General features: G+C 37.1%; 1 protein-coding gene across 1 annotated transcript in view; it reads right to left on the bottom strand.

Annotated features, from left to right (window-relative positions):
- The window catches only part of VCAN (versican), a 113,201-nt gene that overhangs the window by 47,578 nt on the left and 44,633 nt on the right, over positions 1-20,990 (bottom strand). The window contains exon 7 of the mRNA XM_019652586.1: positions 16,485-19,226. Within this exon, the coding sequence (XP_019508131.1) occupies positions 16,485-19,226 (2,742 nt within the window). The remainder of the gene's footprint in view (positions 1-16,484; positions 19,227-20,990) is intronic.

The following is a 20,990-nucleotide window of genomic DNA, read 5'->3' as shown; positions in this document are numbered from 1 at the left end:
GTTGCAGGATTAGTTTTCAGCCTAGCCCTGATTCATGCCACACGTGCTCAGGCTCGGCCTGAGAAGCTTACAGGAGGAATAACTATGACGGAGCCATCCCTGCCCCCCACTGGTACCTTGTTTCCCTGAAAATAAGACCGGGTCTTATACTAACATTTGCTCCAACCATCTACATTTATTCATTTATTCATGTACAAAAATCTATATTTATTCCAACAGTCATGTCTGGCTCACGATCTTAACTGGGGCTTATGTTTTGGGTAGGGCTTATATTACGAGCATCCTGAAAAATCATGCCAGGGCTTATTTTCTGGTTAGGTCTTATTTTCGGGGAAACACGGTAGGTAGGGAGATTGTTTCTGTTGCAAGAAGCCACGCCTTTCCATGTATGAAAGGATCGACATCTAGCATTTACTGATAAGTCAGGAAAGAAAAAAAAACTCTAGTAAGAAGGAACCAGTGCTGCTTGTACTCTTTATCCATCAACATAAATATAGACCTATATGAATGATCACTAAAAGCTCTATGAAGCTCCTTCTATGTTTTTAACTATGGTTTGTTAAAAAAAAACAAAAAGAAAACAAAAACAAACACAAGACTTTTATGTAACTAGAACACATATACTATAGTTATATTTACCCCTTTCGCTTTAATAAAAACAAAAGAGAAAACCCTTCTCTGTATCCCATCGCATCTTCACTGTACTGTCTCCATAGTACACTATTTGTGTAGGGCTGGGTTACTCCTAGCTACACATCCTTCCTCATTTACTTTCACACATTCCAGGTCATGTCTTATAGCTCCACCCCATTCCAGCCCATACATCCAGCCTTTCAACTATGTAAACAAACGCTCATGGGTATTCAAAGAAACGAAAATGTATTTCTGCCATAAGAGAAGAGAGATCAATGCATACCTCTAATACATTAAAATATAAAATACAGAGGACTTCTGCCACAGGTGTTGCAACTCCTCTTAGTCACCAAACTTAACGAAAATGATTAAATGCCTTACCTTTTTTCAAAAAATGTAATTAAACAACTAAGTTCGTTCAATATTAGATCACTGAAGCTGTTACAGTAATTCTTATAGTGCCTCATGGTGTATGTTTTAAAAGACAACACAGTAAAATTTTCAGATACTACTACTTTTATTTATTTATTTATTAACTTTTTTTTTTTTTTTTAGCTGAGCCATCCTGCCACCTGTTGGCAGCTCAGTGGCTGCTCAGCTTGGGCCAGGCATCGAACCGCTGTTGCTCAGAGCTCAAACTCTTGAGCGAGCTCTTAACCAACTAAGCACCTCAGCCGGCCCTAGATAATACTACTTTTAATATGGCTTATGGTGAAGCCTACCTTTTTGCTATAAAAAAAGAATGAGAGAATATATATGCATATGCATATTTATATATGTATATGAGAGCATACATTTTAAATTCCATTTGTATAAATTGAATCTCTTGAAATATTACATGAATAAGTCTAATCACCAAATTAAGTAGTCTCTCACTGCTAATACTATCTGAATATATTGGCTCCTTGGGTTGTTGAAAAAGTCATGACACATTTTTGCAACAAAAAACATAGAAAAAAACATGTCATGACTCTTCTGACAACCCAATAGTTGAGTTAAGCCAGAGTCAGTTAAATTATTAGGTATACTTTCGTAAGTTTTAACTGGAGCTTCAAAAATGTGCCTATCTTAATGCTTATACTCTTGTGTTACGTTTAACCCTTTCCATTATGTGAAAATAAAACTAGAATTCACATTAAGAAGTATCACACACACAGATACTAAATTCACACAGTACCTTTCATTTAAATACAGAAATAATTTTTAAAAAGAAACATGGATCTGTGTCAAATATATAAAGAATTTCCACCACATTTTTACCTTTTTATAAACAATGGAGATAAAACTAACATTCAGCCAAGCTTCTCCAGCCAAACAAAAGGGTAAATAAGGAAACAACGTTCAATATTGCTTATTTATAAATTCCTAGGCCAGAAACAGGATAAAAACACTCATTGTTATTGTAGATTTGTATGGTTGTCTAAATAAATTCCTTACTTTTAAAAACAGTATTTAAAATAAAACTGATTTAAAACAGCGGTTCTCAACCGCTGGGTCGTGACCCCTTTGGGGGTCGAATGACCCTTTCACAGGGGTCGCCTAAGACAATCAGAAAACAAAAAGATATTTACATTACGATTCATAACAGTAGCAAAATTTCAGTTATAGATTAGCAATGAAAATAATTTATGGTTTGGGGTCACCACAACATGAGGAACTATATTAAGGGGTCACAGCATTAGGAAGGTTTAGAACCGCTGGATTAAAACATATTCCATGATCTTCTTAGTGAATAATTATACAAGGAGGTTCCATCAAGTATGATGTTGGTAGCTCTAAAAATAAGTAGAGTGGAGAAGAGCAGAGAGAAGATACTAGGTTGTCAGTATGTCAAATGTCAACATGTCAGAGGAACTGACACATCATGATTCTCACCTAAATGTTTTACAAAAGAATAATTTAAAAATAAAATGTTTTTCTAGGAAAAAAGGAACTCTAATTGAGAATCAAGAACTTTTATAATAATATCACTATCAACATTTATTTAGTCTACTTAATTTAATTAAAGACCTTGGCAATCATTTTATATTCTCTAACTTTAGATGCAATGAATGAAGTATATTATTTGAGTCCTTTTTCCACTCCATGTTAAGTGGATAAGGAACTCTAACATTTCTGACTACTCATAAATCTGTGAAGACTTCCCTTAGTCCATTAGACCATTATATCAGAATATTTCACCAAAAGACTCAACCATTAGGTGCTGTGTATTCCATTTTCTAATCTAAATAAATATTACAGTATTTTAGTCACAGCAATACAGACTTAGCAGAGAGATGGTCTTTGCATATACTTTACAACACAGCTCGGCTTCATGCTGGTTTTTGCACACACAATTTAATTTGCTACCATAACCATGTATGTCACCCACTTGTATTATCTCCTCAGGAGCCAACTGATTGCACAGTATTTCCTGAGTATCTATTAGGTATCAGACCGAACGGCAGGCACTTGCCTACCAACTTTGTAGAGACCTATGACCTTCAAGGGGATCCTCCAAGTCTCTCCTGCTCCTGTTCTTGCTCTCAATCTCTCAGACACAAATGCTCTTGCCAGTAGATCAGACAAATGACCTTCCTAAACTCTTTGTCCTTATTTTAAAAGGAAACGTTTGTGTGTACATATTGTAAACAAACCAATCATTGTATTTAAATTATGATTCTTCTTCCCCCTCCCTACCTCCCAAGTATCTGATCTCACTTGCCTTCAGGATAGTAAAAAGCATAGACGCATTTTAAGCTATTTTATTGTGTGCTTTTCAGTGTGCCACAAACCTGGCAATGATCAAAGAACTATCAGCTCATAATAGGAACTGAGGAGCAAAGGTTTATTTTAAAACGTGCTCATTGGCTATGTATTACAAAAATGTTCTTTTAAGTAGGAATTCTTAAATAAAACAAACATACAAAATGAGAATTGAAATTATTTTGTGTCTTTTTTCTTGAAGGTATATTCTCACAATTAGGTGACTAATATTCATTGTTTAAATAAGTTGCATCAGCTTCCAAATGGTTTCATTGGATTCCTTACTATGGGTCTGAGGATGAGAGAAATATTAATTGCCTAGGGCTTTGAAGTTAATTTTTTTCTGCCAACAGATTCTCTACAGATCAATTTACATTTTATTCTCTCAGTATGTCTAGTTTGTGCTCATACTTCTAGAATTTCAAGGGCAGTATGGTGGCATGAGATCTATCTAGTATAGATAGGTGAATTCTTTCCTGCCACCCATACTCTTGTCATTGCCACCTTACATCTAACCCCTATTCCTATTTGCTCCCCTTTGTTTATTCAGTTGCTGAAATTACTTCTTCGCCCCCCTTTCTTATCACCACTCTGCTGACCCAGCACACATGTTATCAGACAGTTGCAAAAGCTATAATTATTGCAAATTGGAAAAGTTTCCTTATAGGGCGTGGTGGAGGAAGAGGGTCACCTGTGCTATTGTGAAAGCAGGTATCTCATTCCAAAACCATGATCTGCCCTCTTTTGTACTAACAGTGCAACCTGATGGAGTAATTAACGTTCTCACCTCTTGGATGAACAAGTCCTTATAAAAGACTGCTCTATTTTAGAATTTTATTCTAAGGGTAATATAACTTTTATTTGGCTTTCCAGAGTCAAACCACAGAACTATACACAGTGTATGTACAATCTTTTCTATGTTTATGTGAATGTATTTTAACAGCTTGACTCGAATATACCGGTACCACGGTTAATAAATTTTTTAGTGCCATTTCACACGAAGCTTTATTGCTAGCTGACCTCAAATTATTCACCAAGTATTTTTAAGTACTTCGTGGCAGCGTTTTGTAGACATAGCACAAGTATTCCACTCATACTGTTAGCAGACACAAAACTTAGTTGCTAAGATGCATAGGCAGCTGGCTAAAGTTCATGTTCTCTTTAGGGAATTTTACAATTTAAGAGCTTTTAATTAAATGTAAGCATATACCAATCTATTCAGCAGAAATATATCAGGATCACATTTCTTTATTAAAATGATTTCATTTTAATGAGCAACAAAAGATTTTGTTTCCTTTATTTAAAAATATAATAGACAGCTATACTGAAGTTTGTGAGAAATATTTAAAAATTTAAATAGAGAAAGATGGAAGTTCTTTAAGATGTTTAGGTTTTTTTACACATACCTATAGATCCAATAACCACTCAGAAACAAATGCTTCAAGTTCACTCATCTTTGATATGTTCTTAATGAAAATAAAATGCTAACTGGCAACTTATGAAGCAAAGAACCCACCTAATGTGAATTTCAACCAGATTATCTCAGACATCCTAAATTCCTCAACATTTTCAAAATTTGAGAAACTAAAAATGGCGCCAACTCATGATGTTAAAACCAAAAAAATGACATTAGTAATCAAGATATAAACACTCTCCCCAAACTCTGTCAGATATTTTTGTATCCTTAATTACCTCAATATTGAAAATCATGTAATACTGATATCAATAGCCAATCTCCCCAGAGATGAGAGAGATTGAACTGAAGGTTGGGAGATCAATATTGGATTCTGTGACCCATCTCTTTCTATGAGCTCTGCTAGCCAAGGTTCATTTCGTGCACCACCCATGCATGTTATTGTACACTGACAGCCCCCTCTTGCTGAGCAAGAAGCTCAATATTTCTCAATTCATGAATTTTATACCCAGGAAGGGTAATAGATATGTAGAGGCCATATAAACATTCCTGATGACCTCACTTTTAAGAGGCAGACATGTTATGGGGATGATAAATGGGAATCATCTCTTTTCCCAACTTCGGATAATCCTCTAATAATGCTGTTCCCTCAAGTGGAAAGAATGTGTTTAGATACAGTCATCTGCTCTAAGTGCGCTGAAGGAGATATCACCGACTGTGGGCTCTTCTTGCTTAGAGAAAAGGCCCAAGGGACTATATAACTTCCAATTTTTAAAGAGTAAAGGCTTTGCTGGAGAGCATAATCAAGTACTTTTGGGCCCTTCAAGCATTTCTGAACAATGAGATAAAGAGCTTCAGGAAAGTAAGCCAGGTTATTTGGTTTCTAAATATTTCCTTGAAAGTAGAACAAATAAACAAAACCCAACCAAAGGGCAGTATTTTTATTATCTTTTTCGTTCTAGTTCTCTATCATTGTTAAAGCCTATTATAGATGATAGATAGATAGGTAGATAATTACCAGACAGTCTAACACCAGAAAACTGCTTTGGTCAGATTCATGGATTTAAAATTTAAGTAAAAGCTTTGACTAAAGTAAAACAAAGGCCTCTCATAAGTAAATGTGTATATACATATATATGTATGTATATATATATACATACATATATATGTGTGTGTGTGTGTGTATATATATATATATATATATATATATATATATATATATATATATATATATATCCTTTCTAAGTGCCCCCAAATTATAGCTACTATGATAAACTTTACCAAACACATTTTTTTTTCTTCAATTATTCCACTTCTTTCTTCAAAAGTCAGTAGTAGTTTCTGGCAATGTTCTCCACCTGAGCCCAGTGTTCAAACAGCTCCATTAACCGTCCCCACATTCATCCTCATCCTTCAGTTTCCTGTTGTCATTCCCTGCTCCTCTGCACTGGAGAACAGCAGCTCCATGCCCCCATCTCAGGCTTCTGCTCAAGAAGAACCCCCTCTGACCCCCGTGTGGTATGCTTGATAAATCCATCTTTGCACTTCACCCACTCACTTATGAATGACCCAGCTGAAGCCCTCAGTTCGCCAACATATCTTCCCTAAAGCTCTTTAGCCCAAGCTGGTTGTATCTTTGATTTGGATGCCATAGGATTTATGTCATATTGCTTCTTATTTATAAATTCCACAGTTGTTCTATATGTTTATCTCACCTCCCTTACTAAATTCTACATTCCATAATTAAAACGAAGGGATCCTTTACACACTTCATGCTCTTCATACTCTGGCCACATAGTCGCTCGTTTGGCAATGTAGTTGGGAGAATGTCTACACAGTCATCATCAAGCATGAAAAAGTATACATTCTCCTACTTTGATACTTCCTTTGAAAGACTCACATTTTAGACTGAAGAAATGTTTATTCTTTGGCTGCAAGAACAGTTCAAATTCTGAGATACAACTATAGAACCATACAGGTAACTCAAACACTAGTCTTATGGTTATAAAATCCAGATCTAAATGTGCAGGCAGAGTCTCACTGTTTTTTAAATCATTCATTTTCTTTCCAAATCCAGCACTCCATGTAGGCTTATGTTAGGGTGGTGATTGCTGTTATTCTGAAATGTACATGTATAATGAATAAACTCACTTTGCCAGTATAGCCGAAAGAATCCTTAAACCATAAGCATACTTATTTCCTTTTACTTTCCATGTTGATAGAGAGAGGGGAACATGGATGGATACAGCCACATAAGGTATGCAGTTCTTGGTAACTTGAGATATATTCTCCACACTTCAGTGATCAATGACTTCTGATTCAATAACAATTATCCCTGAAACTTTTAAAAACATATATTTGAATGACATTTAGTTCTATTGTCTTCTTCACTGATGCCAAGTTTCGTTTAAGATTTGTGACAAAAGCTATACTTCCCAAAGAATGTTCAAAGGCCTCCATTTCACTCAGGGGAGACTGAATTAGATATATTTTTTTCCTCCTTAAAATTGGCAAAGTACAGCTTAAACTAGCAGAGGCTGAAAGCAGCCCCTTTCCCCAAGAATGTCTGTATTTCAGCCAGCCGTCTGCAGGTCACAAAGCCTTTAGTTTACCAGTAATGTTCAGCCTTCATTGTGCATCCAAATCACATGGGATGCATTAAAAAATACAGATATTAAAATTAAACAAACTTTAATAAAATTTTAATAAAAATTAAACAAATGAAGCAAATTTAAGAGGAGAAGCTAATAAAATATACAAATGCCTAAGCCCACCACTAGAAGTTCAGCCTCAAGTTGTCCGGTGGGGGATGGGGGAATGGGTATTTTTATTTGGAGGTGATTCTGAGATACAGCTGGGGTTGAGAAGCAGTGTCAGCAGTATTTAATGTGCTGGATGATTTCCTGGTGTTTTTCAAACCCTCTCATGGAACGGCATCATGGTGGGTTAGATGGCTGGTGCAGCTCTGGGCTTTCCCAGGTATACTGGGTGATTGTTTTGTGAGGAGATAAATAATCAGGTTCCTGTGAGGCCAATTCTGAGACTCTGCCTGCTAAAGATGCTTCTTATATTAACTTATTTCATATACCTCAATTTTTCCTTTTACTAAAGTAAACAATTTTCCTTCATTACATATTCTCTTGCTTACTATTTCAAGTTGCCTTCCCAACTAAGCTATAGATTGCACCATCTTCTTTTCCCCAGCCACAGAGTAGCTTGATGGAGTGACGTTATTTCAACAAACATCTAAAAAATTTCCTGGGGGTGGGTGTGAAGAGATGAACAGAGAATGTTTTACCTTCAGATAGTAAAATGGCTTCCCCAAACAGCAGAGCAAGGTAAGATTGCAACACGGAAAATAATAATTTTACTGTGTTCTGTTACACTCTACAGAGTATACATTACATTTCCTTTTCTGTTTCTCAACTTAGAAAAACCCAAACTTTCAGAAACCCAGTGTACACATCTTAGGGCCAAAGCAACTAAATGACGCTGTGAGAAGCCAGGAATACCATGGTAAGAAAGCCAAAAGATGAAGCCATTGGAAGCTGGTCAAGATGGGGTATGCTGATTATACATGTGCGAAAGGAAGACTGGATGTACCATCGTGACACGGTATGTCATGTTTTCATAGAATGAGATGCCGACATACAATTAAACATTTCTTCTCACCCCAGAGATTCTTCCTATCCAAGTTTAAAATCTCCTTATTTAGACCTTAAATCATTTATGGAGAGGTACTTTATACATTATCACAGTAATTCTAATAAGTATTGAGAAGATTCACCATAATTTATTTTTCTCCAAAGAACCAAATCACTCTTTTTAAGAATAATGATAGCCTTATTGCCAATACATAGGTGTTTTCCTCTGGATTCATACTCCAAAGTATAAACATTGGCATCTCTCTCTAAGGAGCACCAATTTTTAGGCAATCAAGCAGGTCCTCAGCTATCTGCAGGATGCTATAGGAAGAATATTTTATCTTTTCTACTACTTCAATTATGTTGTAAAAAATTCAAACTACTTTTATACAAATGAAAAAAATACGCCACAGTTTTCACCAACAGATATCACCATCTCTAGGGCCCCCAACTAGTGTCAGTCTTGGAATCATTCTATCCATTAAGCCACTGAATAACCAACTCTTCTTTTGGTACCTGACAAGCTGGCCTCACTGAGGTGTCATGTTTTATAAACTGACAAAACTAGGCCATGCCTTCTTTAAAACAAAAAAATTTCAGCTTTGCCTCATTAAAATGAAAGCTAAGAACATTTCCCCCCCTTTTCTTTTACCCCTATTGCTTCTCTCACCATGCACGTCTCTCCTCTTGGCTATGCCCACCCCCCACAAAGTGCTGAACAGGGTCTGGGCCCCTGAATACATTTTTTATTCATCGCACAAATGAACGATCTAAGAGCTATTAAGAAGAATGTAATCCCTGTGTAGAAAACTGGGGGGTTTCCTTGACAACAACAAAAAGACAGCAGGGAATGCCCATGCATTCTATGAATATGCAAGAAGAGGCTAGGCCCAGTACCTGGAAAAATTTATAAATAATTTGGAAAAAAAACCTCTGTTTCTCTAAAAAAAAAAAATGAAATTGGTAGTTACCAAAATCAAAAGCCCAATTTTCACACATGAAAAAGAGCAGAAAGCTAATGAATTCTACGCGTAGGTATTGGAGCGTCAATACGATATTTAAATGTTAACTAAGGGCTGCAGCTGCTTCTGATCTGAACACAAAATGGCATCACCGAAACAAACACAATCCACAGAGGATTCAAATTTTAACAAGCTCTTGTAGTCAAGCAGCTACTATGTAATTAATTAATTTGGCTCCCCGTGGTATAAATCTTGAATTCTAAGATAATTTGATTTTTACCAATGCAGTATAAAACAATCTAAATTTTCCTACATCTATAAATTCAGAATATAATCATTCCTAAAGCTGAGAAGGGATTAACCTGTCCTAAGTAGTTCCCATGTGCCAGGACCGTGCTTGGTGCTTGTTGTCATGGAGTTTTAAATGGGTGACGTGCCTATCATAGCGACTGGCAAGTCCTTGAAGAGAGATCCCTTTCTCCTTTAAGCAATCTGGTGAGATTGCAGTATTAGTATATATTTTTAATGTTAGAACAACTAAGGCTTATAGAGATTAAGCAATTTATTCAAGGTCAAACAGGTCACAAAGAACAATGTTGCCAATGAACCCAGGTCTATTTCCAAAGACTACATCAACCACCTCTTCTATGTATTCTATGGAACCAACGGACGACCCATCCATTTCATTCAGAATATCACAGACAGAGTGTGCTTCAAAAATCCAGTTCTAGTGTAGAAACTAGTGCATGGTATTTATTTGACTATTTGTTGAATAAATAAAAAAAAACTGACAGAGAAATTAAAAATTCCTGACAAAGGAATTTCTTACAGGTAAGTAAAGGAGAGACTGACTCTAGGTCCCCCAACTTATAGTATCTGCCTCTGTGATACTACTGATTCAAAATTCACTTGAACTAAGATGTCGTAAACCTTTAAATCACCTTTTAGAGTATGCAGCCCACTATTTACAATGTCATTTTATTGAACTTGACCACTGTGTGACTGTGAACCATGATACTATGTGGGACTAGATCCTGAAAAGTTCCATGTACTGAACCTACAGATGATGCTATCTTTATCAAAAAAGTACACATTAAGGAACAGAAAAGTAATATGAGAACACACACTCCTGAGGAAGTTGGCTGAATATCTCTGGTTTCCAGGTGAATCCTAAAAAGGCAATCACCTTCTGAAGCAGGTCTTGCCCTCTCTGTAACCCCAGTGTTACTTAGTAAAATGCCTGGTTCTACCTGACGCTCCTGAGGTCCACTTTTGAGCCTAGGTTGGGAAGCACTAAGCTAATAACTGGTTTCCATTCATTTGTTTTTGATCTACTCCTCTAACAAGGATCGGCTAAGTCTCTTCATTCTCATGAAATATTCTCTTACGTCCTGCCTTCGTCGGCCCCCTCCTTTGCTGACCTCATCTGCCATTCACAGCCAATACCATATGACTTGGTGTGTAATTATATGTTCCTATTCTGCAATTATATTTGACTGTGTTAATATTGGTTCCCCCAAATGCATTGAAAGTCCTTGGTCGCAGGTCCTGTGATTTATGTTTATTTTGTGCCCCTTTTAATATCTGTTAAAGGACTTGGCATATTGTGGCTTTACCTGAAAATAATCTTACTGTACTCTGTTGGAAGGTGGTGTAAGCCCTTCTCTCACTCAAGGTGGCTGCCAAGATAGCTAAGTGGTATTTGTCTTTGGATAACACTCCATCGTTGTTTTATAGTTTTGATAATGGTAACTTGTAATTGCAAATGTTATTTTTTTTAAGCTGAGCCATCCTGCCACGCAAATGTTATTTTCAGAAAAAAAAAAAAAGGCATTGGTTCATATTAGGAAGAAGATAAAGTTCCTTTTAGTCATCTATGGAACAAGTCTTTGATTATTAAACCTCAACCTGTGAAGAAAACAATTTCAGTTTCTTAAATTCATAAAACATTCATAGAGCAATTAAAAAATTGAGATTCGATGTGAGTTTATGTGTGTCTGTATCTGAGTGGTATATGCATGTATGTGTTATACAAAATATTTCACTTAGGAGGACTTATTCAAAATGTAACCTTTGTAGTAGTGTTAAGTTCAATAATTTAGAAACAGTAAGGTCAACCCTTTTCTTTATACTATAGAAATGAAGAGACAGAAGATGGTCTCTTCCTTTTTCATTATTTGACTAATAAAAGAAAAACTCGACCTTATTCTAGACTTACGGAAGCCAAGGAGGGAGGGAGAAGTCATCCTAATTCCCACAGAAAAATGTGCTTCTCCGGCAGGGAGCCACACTGGAGCCCAGCAAAGGGAACCACTCATGTGTGCAGGCACCAGTGCTATCCACTTTCAGGGATGTGCTCCAAAATTCTGCATGAAAGCAGCAGCCCACAGCCAGGGCTACCGATTTCCACATGCTGTTTCCTTTCCATGGCGGGTTTCTGAAGAGTGTGCACAGTACCCCATAGTATCAGCAAATTAAACCTGTCATCTACTCTGAACAATCTGATAGAATGCCGACAAGAAGCCAGTCTTTCCAGAGTCTATTCTCTTTCAGGAATTGATGGACCGGTCAGCATCTGACCCAATAGGGGGTTATCATTCCTGTGAGTTTATCAGGCGAGAGACTCGCCTCCTTGCAGCAATGCTCCCAGGAGTGTCAGGGCTGGTAGACCCGGTGCCAGCAGGGTCAGACCCAATGTGCCTCTGTTTGCCCATCTGCAATACTTTCCCCAGTTGTCTCACAGATTATCTCTGAGATTTAAACATGATAATATACACGTCTGTAAAACGGGGTCTGAAAGTATCAACCCTAAGCGTGAGCTGGGTGAGGATTTAGCTCTGCACATTCATGTGACATTCTGAAATGTAACTAGATATCCTTTTAATTACACATAGGTATCAATATGATTGAACCTAGATTTGCTTAATTTGTTTTATCCAGCATTACACAAAATTATTGAAAGATAAATTTTAATAAATGTGTATCATTCTAGTGTAAATCAGACCAATTTTAAAAATGTTTTTACTTTATAAAAATCAATACATTCGGGAATGAGTAATTGTTTCTGCTTTATTTTGAGTTTTCTAGATTATATAATTCTCTTTCTAGCTGTGTGCTGAGGTGCACGTTATTTTAGAAACTACCAATGGCATAAGGGAGAGGTTTCAAGAAAGGAGGCTCCTGCCTCCCCCCTCAAACGTTAACCAGTACAGCCACTCTTTTATCTGCTCAAAATATGAAGGCCCTAAATAGGTTTTGCTTGAAGAAAGGAATCTGATCCTATAATAAAAAATATGAAAGTAATTTTTCTATAAGACATAATAAATGCTACAAAAATAAAAAATATGTGATTTAAAATTATATGACACTATCTCATATAAATATTATATTTCAAAAAATGATGACTATGCATTTAATGATATAAATATTGGCATTTGCCCAGATATCTCAGCCAACATTTATTTTTTTACCTTCTCCTCAACACCATCATATTCATAAAGTAAATCTTTAGCTTTATATACATTTCTACAAAGTACAAACAAAAATTCAGAAGGGATTAATCACATGGGAATTATTTCTGAATGATGTAAGCAATAAGGGACCATAATTTTCAATAAGGAAACTGAGCAAAATGAATTCTAATTTAGAGGCCAAAATTGTCTTTCTCAAAATCTCATTAACCTTTAACATCATTACATTAATTATTTTATCAATCTTACTATTTACATCATTTTAGTTTAACACTGGCTTTACACTTGCCTTACACTCAGATTTAGATAAATATAAATTATACAACTAGCAAAAAAAAGAACACCTGACAAGACAAATAACATCAAGCCAGCCTGACAAATATTATATGGCATATATGAACTTGTTTTTTAAAAAACTAATAAGCCACTTATTTTAAGGTTATAACTATGAGCATTTGCATAATAATGTTTGCATATTTCCAAATTATTCTTTGATTTAAAGATATCAATATATCAGTTTTAAAGATAGTCACAGCTCTGTCACACTAACCTGTGACATTTCATGTGATTTGGAGAAAAAGCATTCTTTAAAAAAAAAAAAAAAGCCCAGAGCTACAGAAACTCTTTCTACACCTTTAAATCCTACAGACTTCATACATGTTCACAAAGAAAACCTTTTAATAATTTTTGAAAATGCAGGTGTGCAAATTACTCCTGAAATAGACAGCAGTCATGTTTTCAGTATCCCCTGAACCACTGTTAAACACACCCCATAGCATTTTTCAGCTCATAAAACTTTTATGAGCTGAAAAGTTCCTTCAGGTTTTTTTAACTGCTAACCATAGTTACCCTCTAGCAATAGCACCCTAAGTTGCTATTAAGATCCATTTAAGCAAATATAACATAAACGTGTCCTGAGTAGCATGTTTTGTTTCATAGCAGTAAAAAAAGAAAATCAAGATTTATATGACTTGCTGAGTGCAGCAAAAAAAGTATGAATGCCTTGTTTTAGTGTAGCATGGGTGGTATTCTTGCTTACTTGGATATACAGTATGTGTAGAGGTCAATTCTATGTGTGTGAATAGATTTATACAAGTTCATACATGTACCAAGGATTTTCCAGTCTGGAAAAATGTGCCTTGATGCCTAAAAAGGTTGGTTTTCCAGGCACATATGTATTTTTCCTTATTAACATACACCTGCCTTAGAACTCATTAATTTAACATCTGCTTTAGGGTTTCCCTCACCAAAGTTCAAAATGCTTGAAAAATTAAATTTCTCATAGGAAACAAGTAAAGTAAGTAAAAGTTAACAGCTGGATCTGAGTAAACCTCGTTGTCCTGTTAAGATAATACATAAAGCTTTCAGTCCTAAGGAGGATGGCTAATATAAAGCACTCAGATAAGACAGATAGATGAGAGACAGAGAGAGTAGAGGGAGAAAACGAGACATACAGGCTCATCCAGCCCCCAACACACACACACTGGAATCCCTGCCTGATGGGGATAACCAAACATTGTTTCCACAGAGTTTTGTGACCTATTGTTATCAATGTGGAATAAAAACTAGTTTGAACACGAATCATAGTCCCATGTTTTAAAAGTGGAAGAGGAAGAAACACCTAGTCCTGTCTCCCAGATCCAGCTGAATTAAGTTCACTACTCAAATGTAAATATGCACCTTTGTATAAATGGCTTCTAGTGAGGTTTCTCAGACCCTCCATTTCGAGTAACCATTTATAAACTTAGATTTTTTTTTTCAGATGACTGCCAGTTCTTCCAGGGAGATCAAGTTTTACTTTTCCATTTTGTAATTTGATCAGTCTAACCTTTACACAGTTTTCTATTTAGAAGAGTTTTTCAATGCAAAGCACTTTTTGCTGTTTTCTAGTTTATTTGATGCAACTGAGTATCTACACTACCAAGAGAGTAAATTGGGGAAAACTGCTGCATAGTGACTCATTCAAATATATATATATATTTTTTAAATTCTCAAGTTAAGTGTTGGTAGTGATTCCTTTTTGTTTCTCTTCCCTTTTTTCTTTTCATAGTAATACCTTCTTGTCTCTTTTCCAACCCTAATGACAGCAATCCTCATTCCTCCTCCTTGGCCACTCTTCCCCCTCCACCTCCAGTTCCAAGAGGCAGAAAAGGAATATAAGAGAGGAAATATGTTATGGTCTCCAAGAAACAGCATCATTAGCAGGAAAATCATGTTCCACTCCTGGCCTCTCTCAACTGTATTGGAAAGTGGAGATTAACTTCAGGACCCTGGGGATGTATTCCTGTCTCTACAATTTACTGCCCTGGCAAGAGCGTTTACAATGAGAAGATTCTGGATAGTTGAAGCTGTGAAGTTTGTACAGTACTGGCAGCCAACTGACTTGACCACAGGGTTACCTGTGTGTTCCCAACAGGTGCACTCCTGAGTACTCTAATGAGGATAGCATCACTCTTAAGTAAAATACCCTGAGGGGACTATCCCAACAGTAAGGGAGAAAACCTGGTTAAAAATTAAAAAAAAAAATCTTCTAGCCCAATTTCTCAGAGCTATGTCAAGGAAAAATGAGTATTTAGTCATTTGATTCACATATTTAAACTAGAATACAGCAACTTAACTAAAATCAATAATCTGAACTTCTGAATTAGAAAAAGACAAACAAACCTGAATTGATCTATTGAACTATACATGCTATATCATCTTAACTCAGCTTACCAAACTTAAAAGATGGTGTAGTCTGACCTTTAGGAAGGAATAAGTTATGTTTGATAATGAAAATTGCAAGTATGAATCAATGTAAAAACACCACTTTTAAGCGTTTTGCCAGAAATAAATAAAATATTTGCACAAAACAGAAGGCATTGCAGATATTCCCTGAGATTAAAACAATTAAATCATAAAATAAAGAACATTATAGCCTGGTTTTACCGAACAGAGGTAATGCTGACATATCCACCTTCTAAAATTATATTTGATACAATGAATTATATTTCCTAGAACTGAGCTGGATTGTATTTGTTCTAAATATTTAAAGCCTTGTTCAAATACCCAGGGACAACAGCTTAAAAACAGGTTGACCTTGCATGAAAATAACATTTAAATGACAGACCTATTACCCACCCCATAAAACATAAGCTTGCAAAATACTGGAAGAGAAAAACCAAAGCAAACATTTAGATATCCGTCAGCCCTAGGAATATGAAATACAGTTAAGCTGTCCACAATGAAAGTACTGAAGGTTAATAGTTAAAGACCAATGGAATGTTAACACAGCCTAGTACTACGCTTGAGTAGTAATGCATGGAAAGACACTGAAATTAAAACACTTTGTTCTGCATGTTCTGAGGTGATGTAACATGATGATTTGGTTATATTACATGACAAAGCAGGGCTTCTTATGACTTTTAACAAAATCGTATCTAACATTCTTCCAAACTGTTTAACATATTCTTCCAATTCTTGTACAAATCTGTGAAGCTAAAACACAGAATTTTTTCACACTCCAGTTATCTTCTAATGGCAGCATTTGGTAGTTGATTTTTTTTTCCCCCAAAAGTAATTTTCAAGATAAAATGCGGATTGCCTTGACTGGTATGTCTAGAAAGCAAAGACTTACCTGTCTTGTTTTCTCTGACCTCAATAATAAAAACATTTATGTCAGAGTGGAATTTTGTCCCCACCGGGGGTTCTGGAGTGGAAAGTGGCTGAGGTCTGAAGGCCTCTTTGCCTCCCATAGTTGGTCGTCTTGTTGGCTGTAGAGCAGAAGGAGTAGTTGGAGCTGTGAAATACTCTCCATCAGTATCGGTTTCTGTTTCCTTGGCTACAGTATCCTTTGGGGTGGTGGGAGGAACAGGAGGTGTTGCTTCTGCAATGATTACCATGTCACCGGTGGTTTCTTCACCAGGTTCCCTGTCAATGATAGGCAGCTCAGTGGATGCTGAAGGTGTCTTGGATGCTGAAATTGTGGGAAGTCTGTCTGCTGAACTGAAGGCTGTGGTGATATCACTTGGAACTGTGGCTTCAATTGTTGCAAATTCTGGCAGTTCTGTGGCTTTGGACTTTTCGAGTAATCCTGAGCCTAAATCAATATAATCTAAGGGTGTTTTCTCTCTTTTCTCAGTAGTGGTTTCCTCTAAAAGCTGGGTGACACTGGTGCTGACAGGTGACGCTGACCCATCAGTATCTTGTTCATCCACAGGTCGTGTTGCCTCCTTGACTATGCCAGCTGTAGTACTGAGAGCAGGAACTGGTTTGTCTGGAGCCTGTTCTTTCCAAGGGAATTCTTCCTGAGTGATTTCTGTTGTTGTTTTTATAGTTTCAGGAGAAATTGTTGCCTCAAGATGAGTCTGATCAAGGGCATGTTTGTCTTCAGAGGGTTCACCAAGAACTTCACCTTCTGATGGGACAGAAGGTACCAACGCTCCCCACTCTGTCTTGGGAATTATAGAAAGAGGAATGGTATGGGAAGTGATTACATCAGTAGTAGGCTCTTGGGTGCTACTATAATTAACAAATGCCAATCCTTCCACATCTGAAGTGTGTGCAAAGTGGGGGACAGTAGATACAGGCTTAGAGACATCTATATATTCTCCTTCATCCAAAACACTTCCTTCTCTGGTCGCATGAACAACTAGACCTTCCGTGCTTGTGATAGGTGGAACTCTTTCTTTAGTTATAGAATCTCTCAAAGTTGACTTTTCTGAAATGCCTATTGATGTAGTTGGCTGAAATCTAACTGTGAATCTCCCATTGTCTGTGGTGTCTTCCTCAGTAAACCGCTCTAATGGCTTTTGAGTACTACCTTCATCTCCTCCATCTTCAGTGAAACTTGGGATTTCTTTTTCCTTTCCACTCACTCCTGTAGTGGTAGGTAGGGCAGGGGGCAATTTTGGAGAGCCTGCATGTTCTGTGGACCCTATCAGCTCTGAGGTTGTATTATCTTCATCCCGTGACCACTTTGATACAGTGACCACTTCCACATGTAAAGTGCTGTGGGTCAAATGCACTGTTGTAATGCTCTCATCATCCTTTGTCGTATCTTGATAGCCATCTGTTTCTAATCCAACTGCAGTTGTAAAATCTTCCTCCACATCTCTTGCCTCTGTGGGCACCACACTTAGTTTTGTTGTTGTCACTGCTGGGGAATCAAACGATTTGGTCATTTCCATTGAAGATTCTGTAAGATGACGTGGCTCTGAGGAAGCTGTAGAGAACTTCATTCTAGAAGCACCTTCTTCCTCTATTTTTCTTTTAAGTGGCTCTTCGGTGATCTTTTCCTGCATTTCATCATCGGTATACGTATCTGTTCTCATCTCTGGTCTTTGTGTTTCTGTTCTTTCTCTTCCTTGTGTTATTGCTGTTTGTGGAGAGGGATAACTAACTGTGGCTATTCCTTCGACTAATCTTTTATCACCAGAATAAGGAAACAATTCTTCTTCTGTATGATGCTGTGATGGGAAAGGTGTGCTGGATACATCCTGGCCAAAAATATCTTCAAGTTCCCTACCATTAGTCTGTTTCTCTTCCCAGGTGTCCAAGAATGATCCATCATTGTCAGGCATAGTTACAGGTGGGACCATTGTCGACGCTGAGACTGATTTCACATCCTCTAGTTGAGTAGAAATGGTATCTTCTGAAGTCTTTGACACGGTAATGACTTCAGGTATTTGGCTAAACACCAAGGTACCCTGATCAGGTCTAAGTGTAAAAGTTCTGTCGTCACCATCACCTTCTTCCAAGGTGAATGCATAGCGGGTTGTGGTCACTGGTTCCGAAATTGTGCTTACTGTTTTCTTTTCAGTTTTGGATTCCAGGGTCATTGTTGTAGATACAAATGGTGTTTCAGTTACAGAAAACTCCTTGGAAGGAATGTGCTTTGAGGTTTCCATAGATGTTACCAAGGGACCCACTTCTATTTGTTCAATCTGTGTAACTGATTCTTGTGTTTGTATATCTTTCATGACACCATCCCATGAATCAGTAACATGAAGAGAGATAACAGTTGTACTCTGGGGCACTTCTTCCTTAATTTCAGATATGTCTGGCTTTCCAAGTGGTCCTGAAGGAGGTGAGGAATAGTCCATATCCCAAGGCTTCTTGGTTCTCCCAGCAGGTGTGGGCGATTCCGTGGCTAACCTGTGTGTGACAGCTTGAGATTGAACTGTGGATTTCTGTTCAAAATTGACTATATTTCCCACAGAAGGAAACTTTGTTGTAATGACAGGTAAGTCAGTGATTAAAGGGATGACTGGTGTAGTTCTGTCAGGTATCATTTGTAGATCTTTAGATAAACTGTGTGATGCAGTTTCTGCAAGGACATTCAGTTCGATGGTTGTAGCCTCTGATACAATCTGTTTAGCTAGAAAAATAATTTCAAAGAGTTGATTAGACAAGTCACTAATAAAACGTTGCACGTCGTGTTTGTTAAGTCCTGCTGTGTATTTTGGGGTGGCCTAAAAATATTTTGTGATGGCTGAGAGTCTAAAATCTATACTTCAATGAACCCAAAGACAGACCATTGAACATTTAATACTCACAAATTGATCCCTTGTTTTAAGTTATAAGGGTTATCTCTGCTTTTATCCATAGGTATGAATGAATGTTCTTGGTTAAGGAAAACAAATATTATGTAGTTTTAAGATAAGGAGGCGCCTAAAAAATATAAATGCAGAGTTTGGAAACAGTAGATAGGTGAATTCATCAGAAATTACAGCAGCAACTTGAAGCCTAGTAGGAGAACTCAGCACTACTATTCTGGAAGCTTCTGTACCCTGCCTCTAGTTTTCTCCCTCCTTCTCAAGCTGCATCCTGTCTCAGGGGAGCGGGAGTGCCTCAGACTGCAAAACAACAAAAAGCCACATCAAATGTACCCCATTTACATATAAACTATTACACTGTCCATAACGTGGAGGGTTTCATAAAAACAGGATATTAAACTTTTTAATACCACCCTTCACTTGATTCCAGGTGTTGGACATTTGTCTTCCTCTTCCTCTTCCTTTCAACTCTGTGGTGTAGCCTTGTTTCTAACAAATAATAAAATGTTTCTGGCAGAGGCTACTTGGCATTTGTTGTACTTCTACGTTTTGTTCTATGTCCTACACTCTACGTTTGTAACTCTTAAGGGTCTTGGTTCCAGGCTTACTTTAGCATGAAACCCAAACCTAGAACAGGAAATAAAGTACCCACATGATATATTTTAGGCCTATAATTACAAATCACTGGAAACAACCCTGAGCATCAGAAAGAATGGGCTCAGGCAATAAAAAGTAACATGTCATCATAAAATGCTACATTATAATGCCTCCAGATTTACAGAGAGAATGGCCTGGCCTGTTTAAAGGAATTTAAATCAAATACAAAAGTGACAGTGCTGTAGACAAGATTCTTTCTCAACCTACTGAAAATGTGGCAGCTTAGTCCAATGATTGTTTTTTGGTGTTTGTTTTTTTTTAAATTCAAACTTTCAAAAATCAAAAATTAGTTGCTGCTAAACTCAGAAGGAACAGTTCTGAGGAACTGTAGTCGTTGTTTTGCTATGTCCTGTATGGCTTAAAACTAGTTGTATGGGTAATGCCTGCTCCCCCTGATAAGAGTTGCCATATCTGTGGTATCTACAATATCTTGTTTCTTAATCCGAAAACAGGAGTGCTTGGAAAAAGAAGTTGGATACCTTCGAGCTCCATCTACTCTATCAAAACTTAATGATAATTAGGGTCAGTGAAACTGCTCTGGATGATACGAGAATAGTAAGTACATGTCATTGACATATTTGTCCAAAACGACGGAATGTACAACACAAAAAGTGGGCCTTCATGTAAACTATGGACTTTGAGTGATTATGATGTGTCCGTGTGGGTTCAGCCATGATGACAAAGGCTCCGCTCTGGAGGGGAGTGCTGATCATGGAGGAGGCCGTGCCCGAGTGAGGATGGGGGGGTACATGGGAAATCACTGCATTGTCCACTCAAGTTTGCTGTGAACCTAAAACTTTAAAAAAACAAAGTCTATTTTTAAAAGTTAATGATAAAATGATGTGATTTTGTTGTATATCAGACTTGAGCTGCAATAGGCTCCTCCTTTTTTGGTTTGGTTTGAGCTGTTATTAGCTGTGGTCATTCAT

The sequence above is a fragment of the Hipposideros armiger genome, unplaced genomic scaffold (assembly GCF_001890085.2).
Source record: "Hipposideros armiger isolate ML-2016 unplaced genomic scaffold, ASM189008v1 scaffold_182, whole genome shotgun sequence".
NCBI lineage: Eukaryota > Metazoa > Chordata > Mammalia > Chiroptera > Hipposideridae > Hipposideros > Hipposideros armiger.
This window is presented reverse-complemented; position numbering and strand designations above follow the sequence as displayed.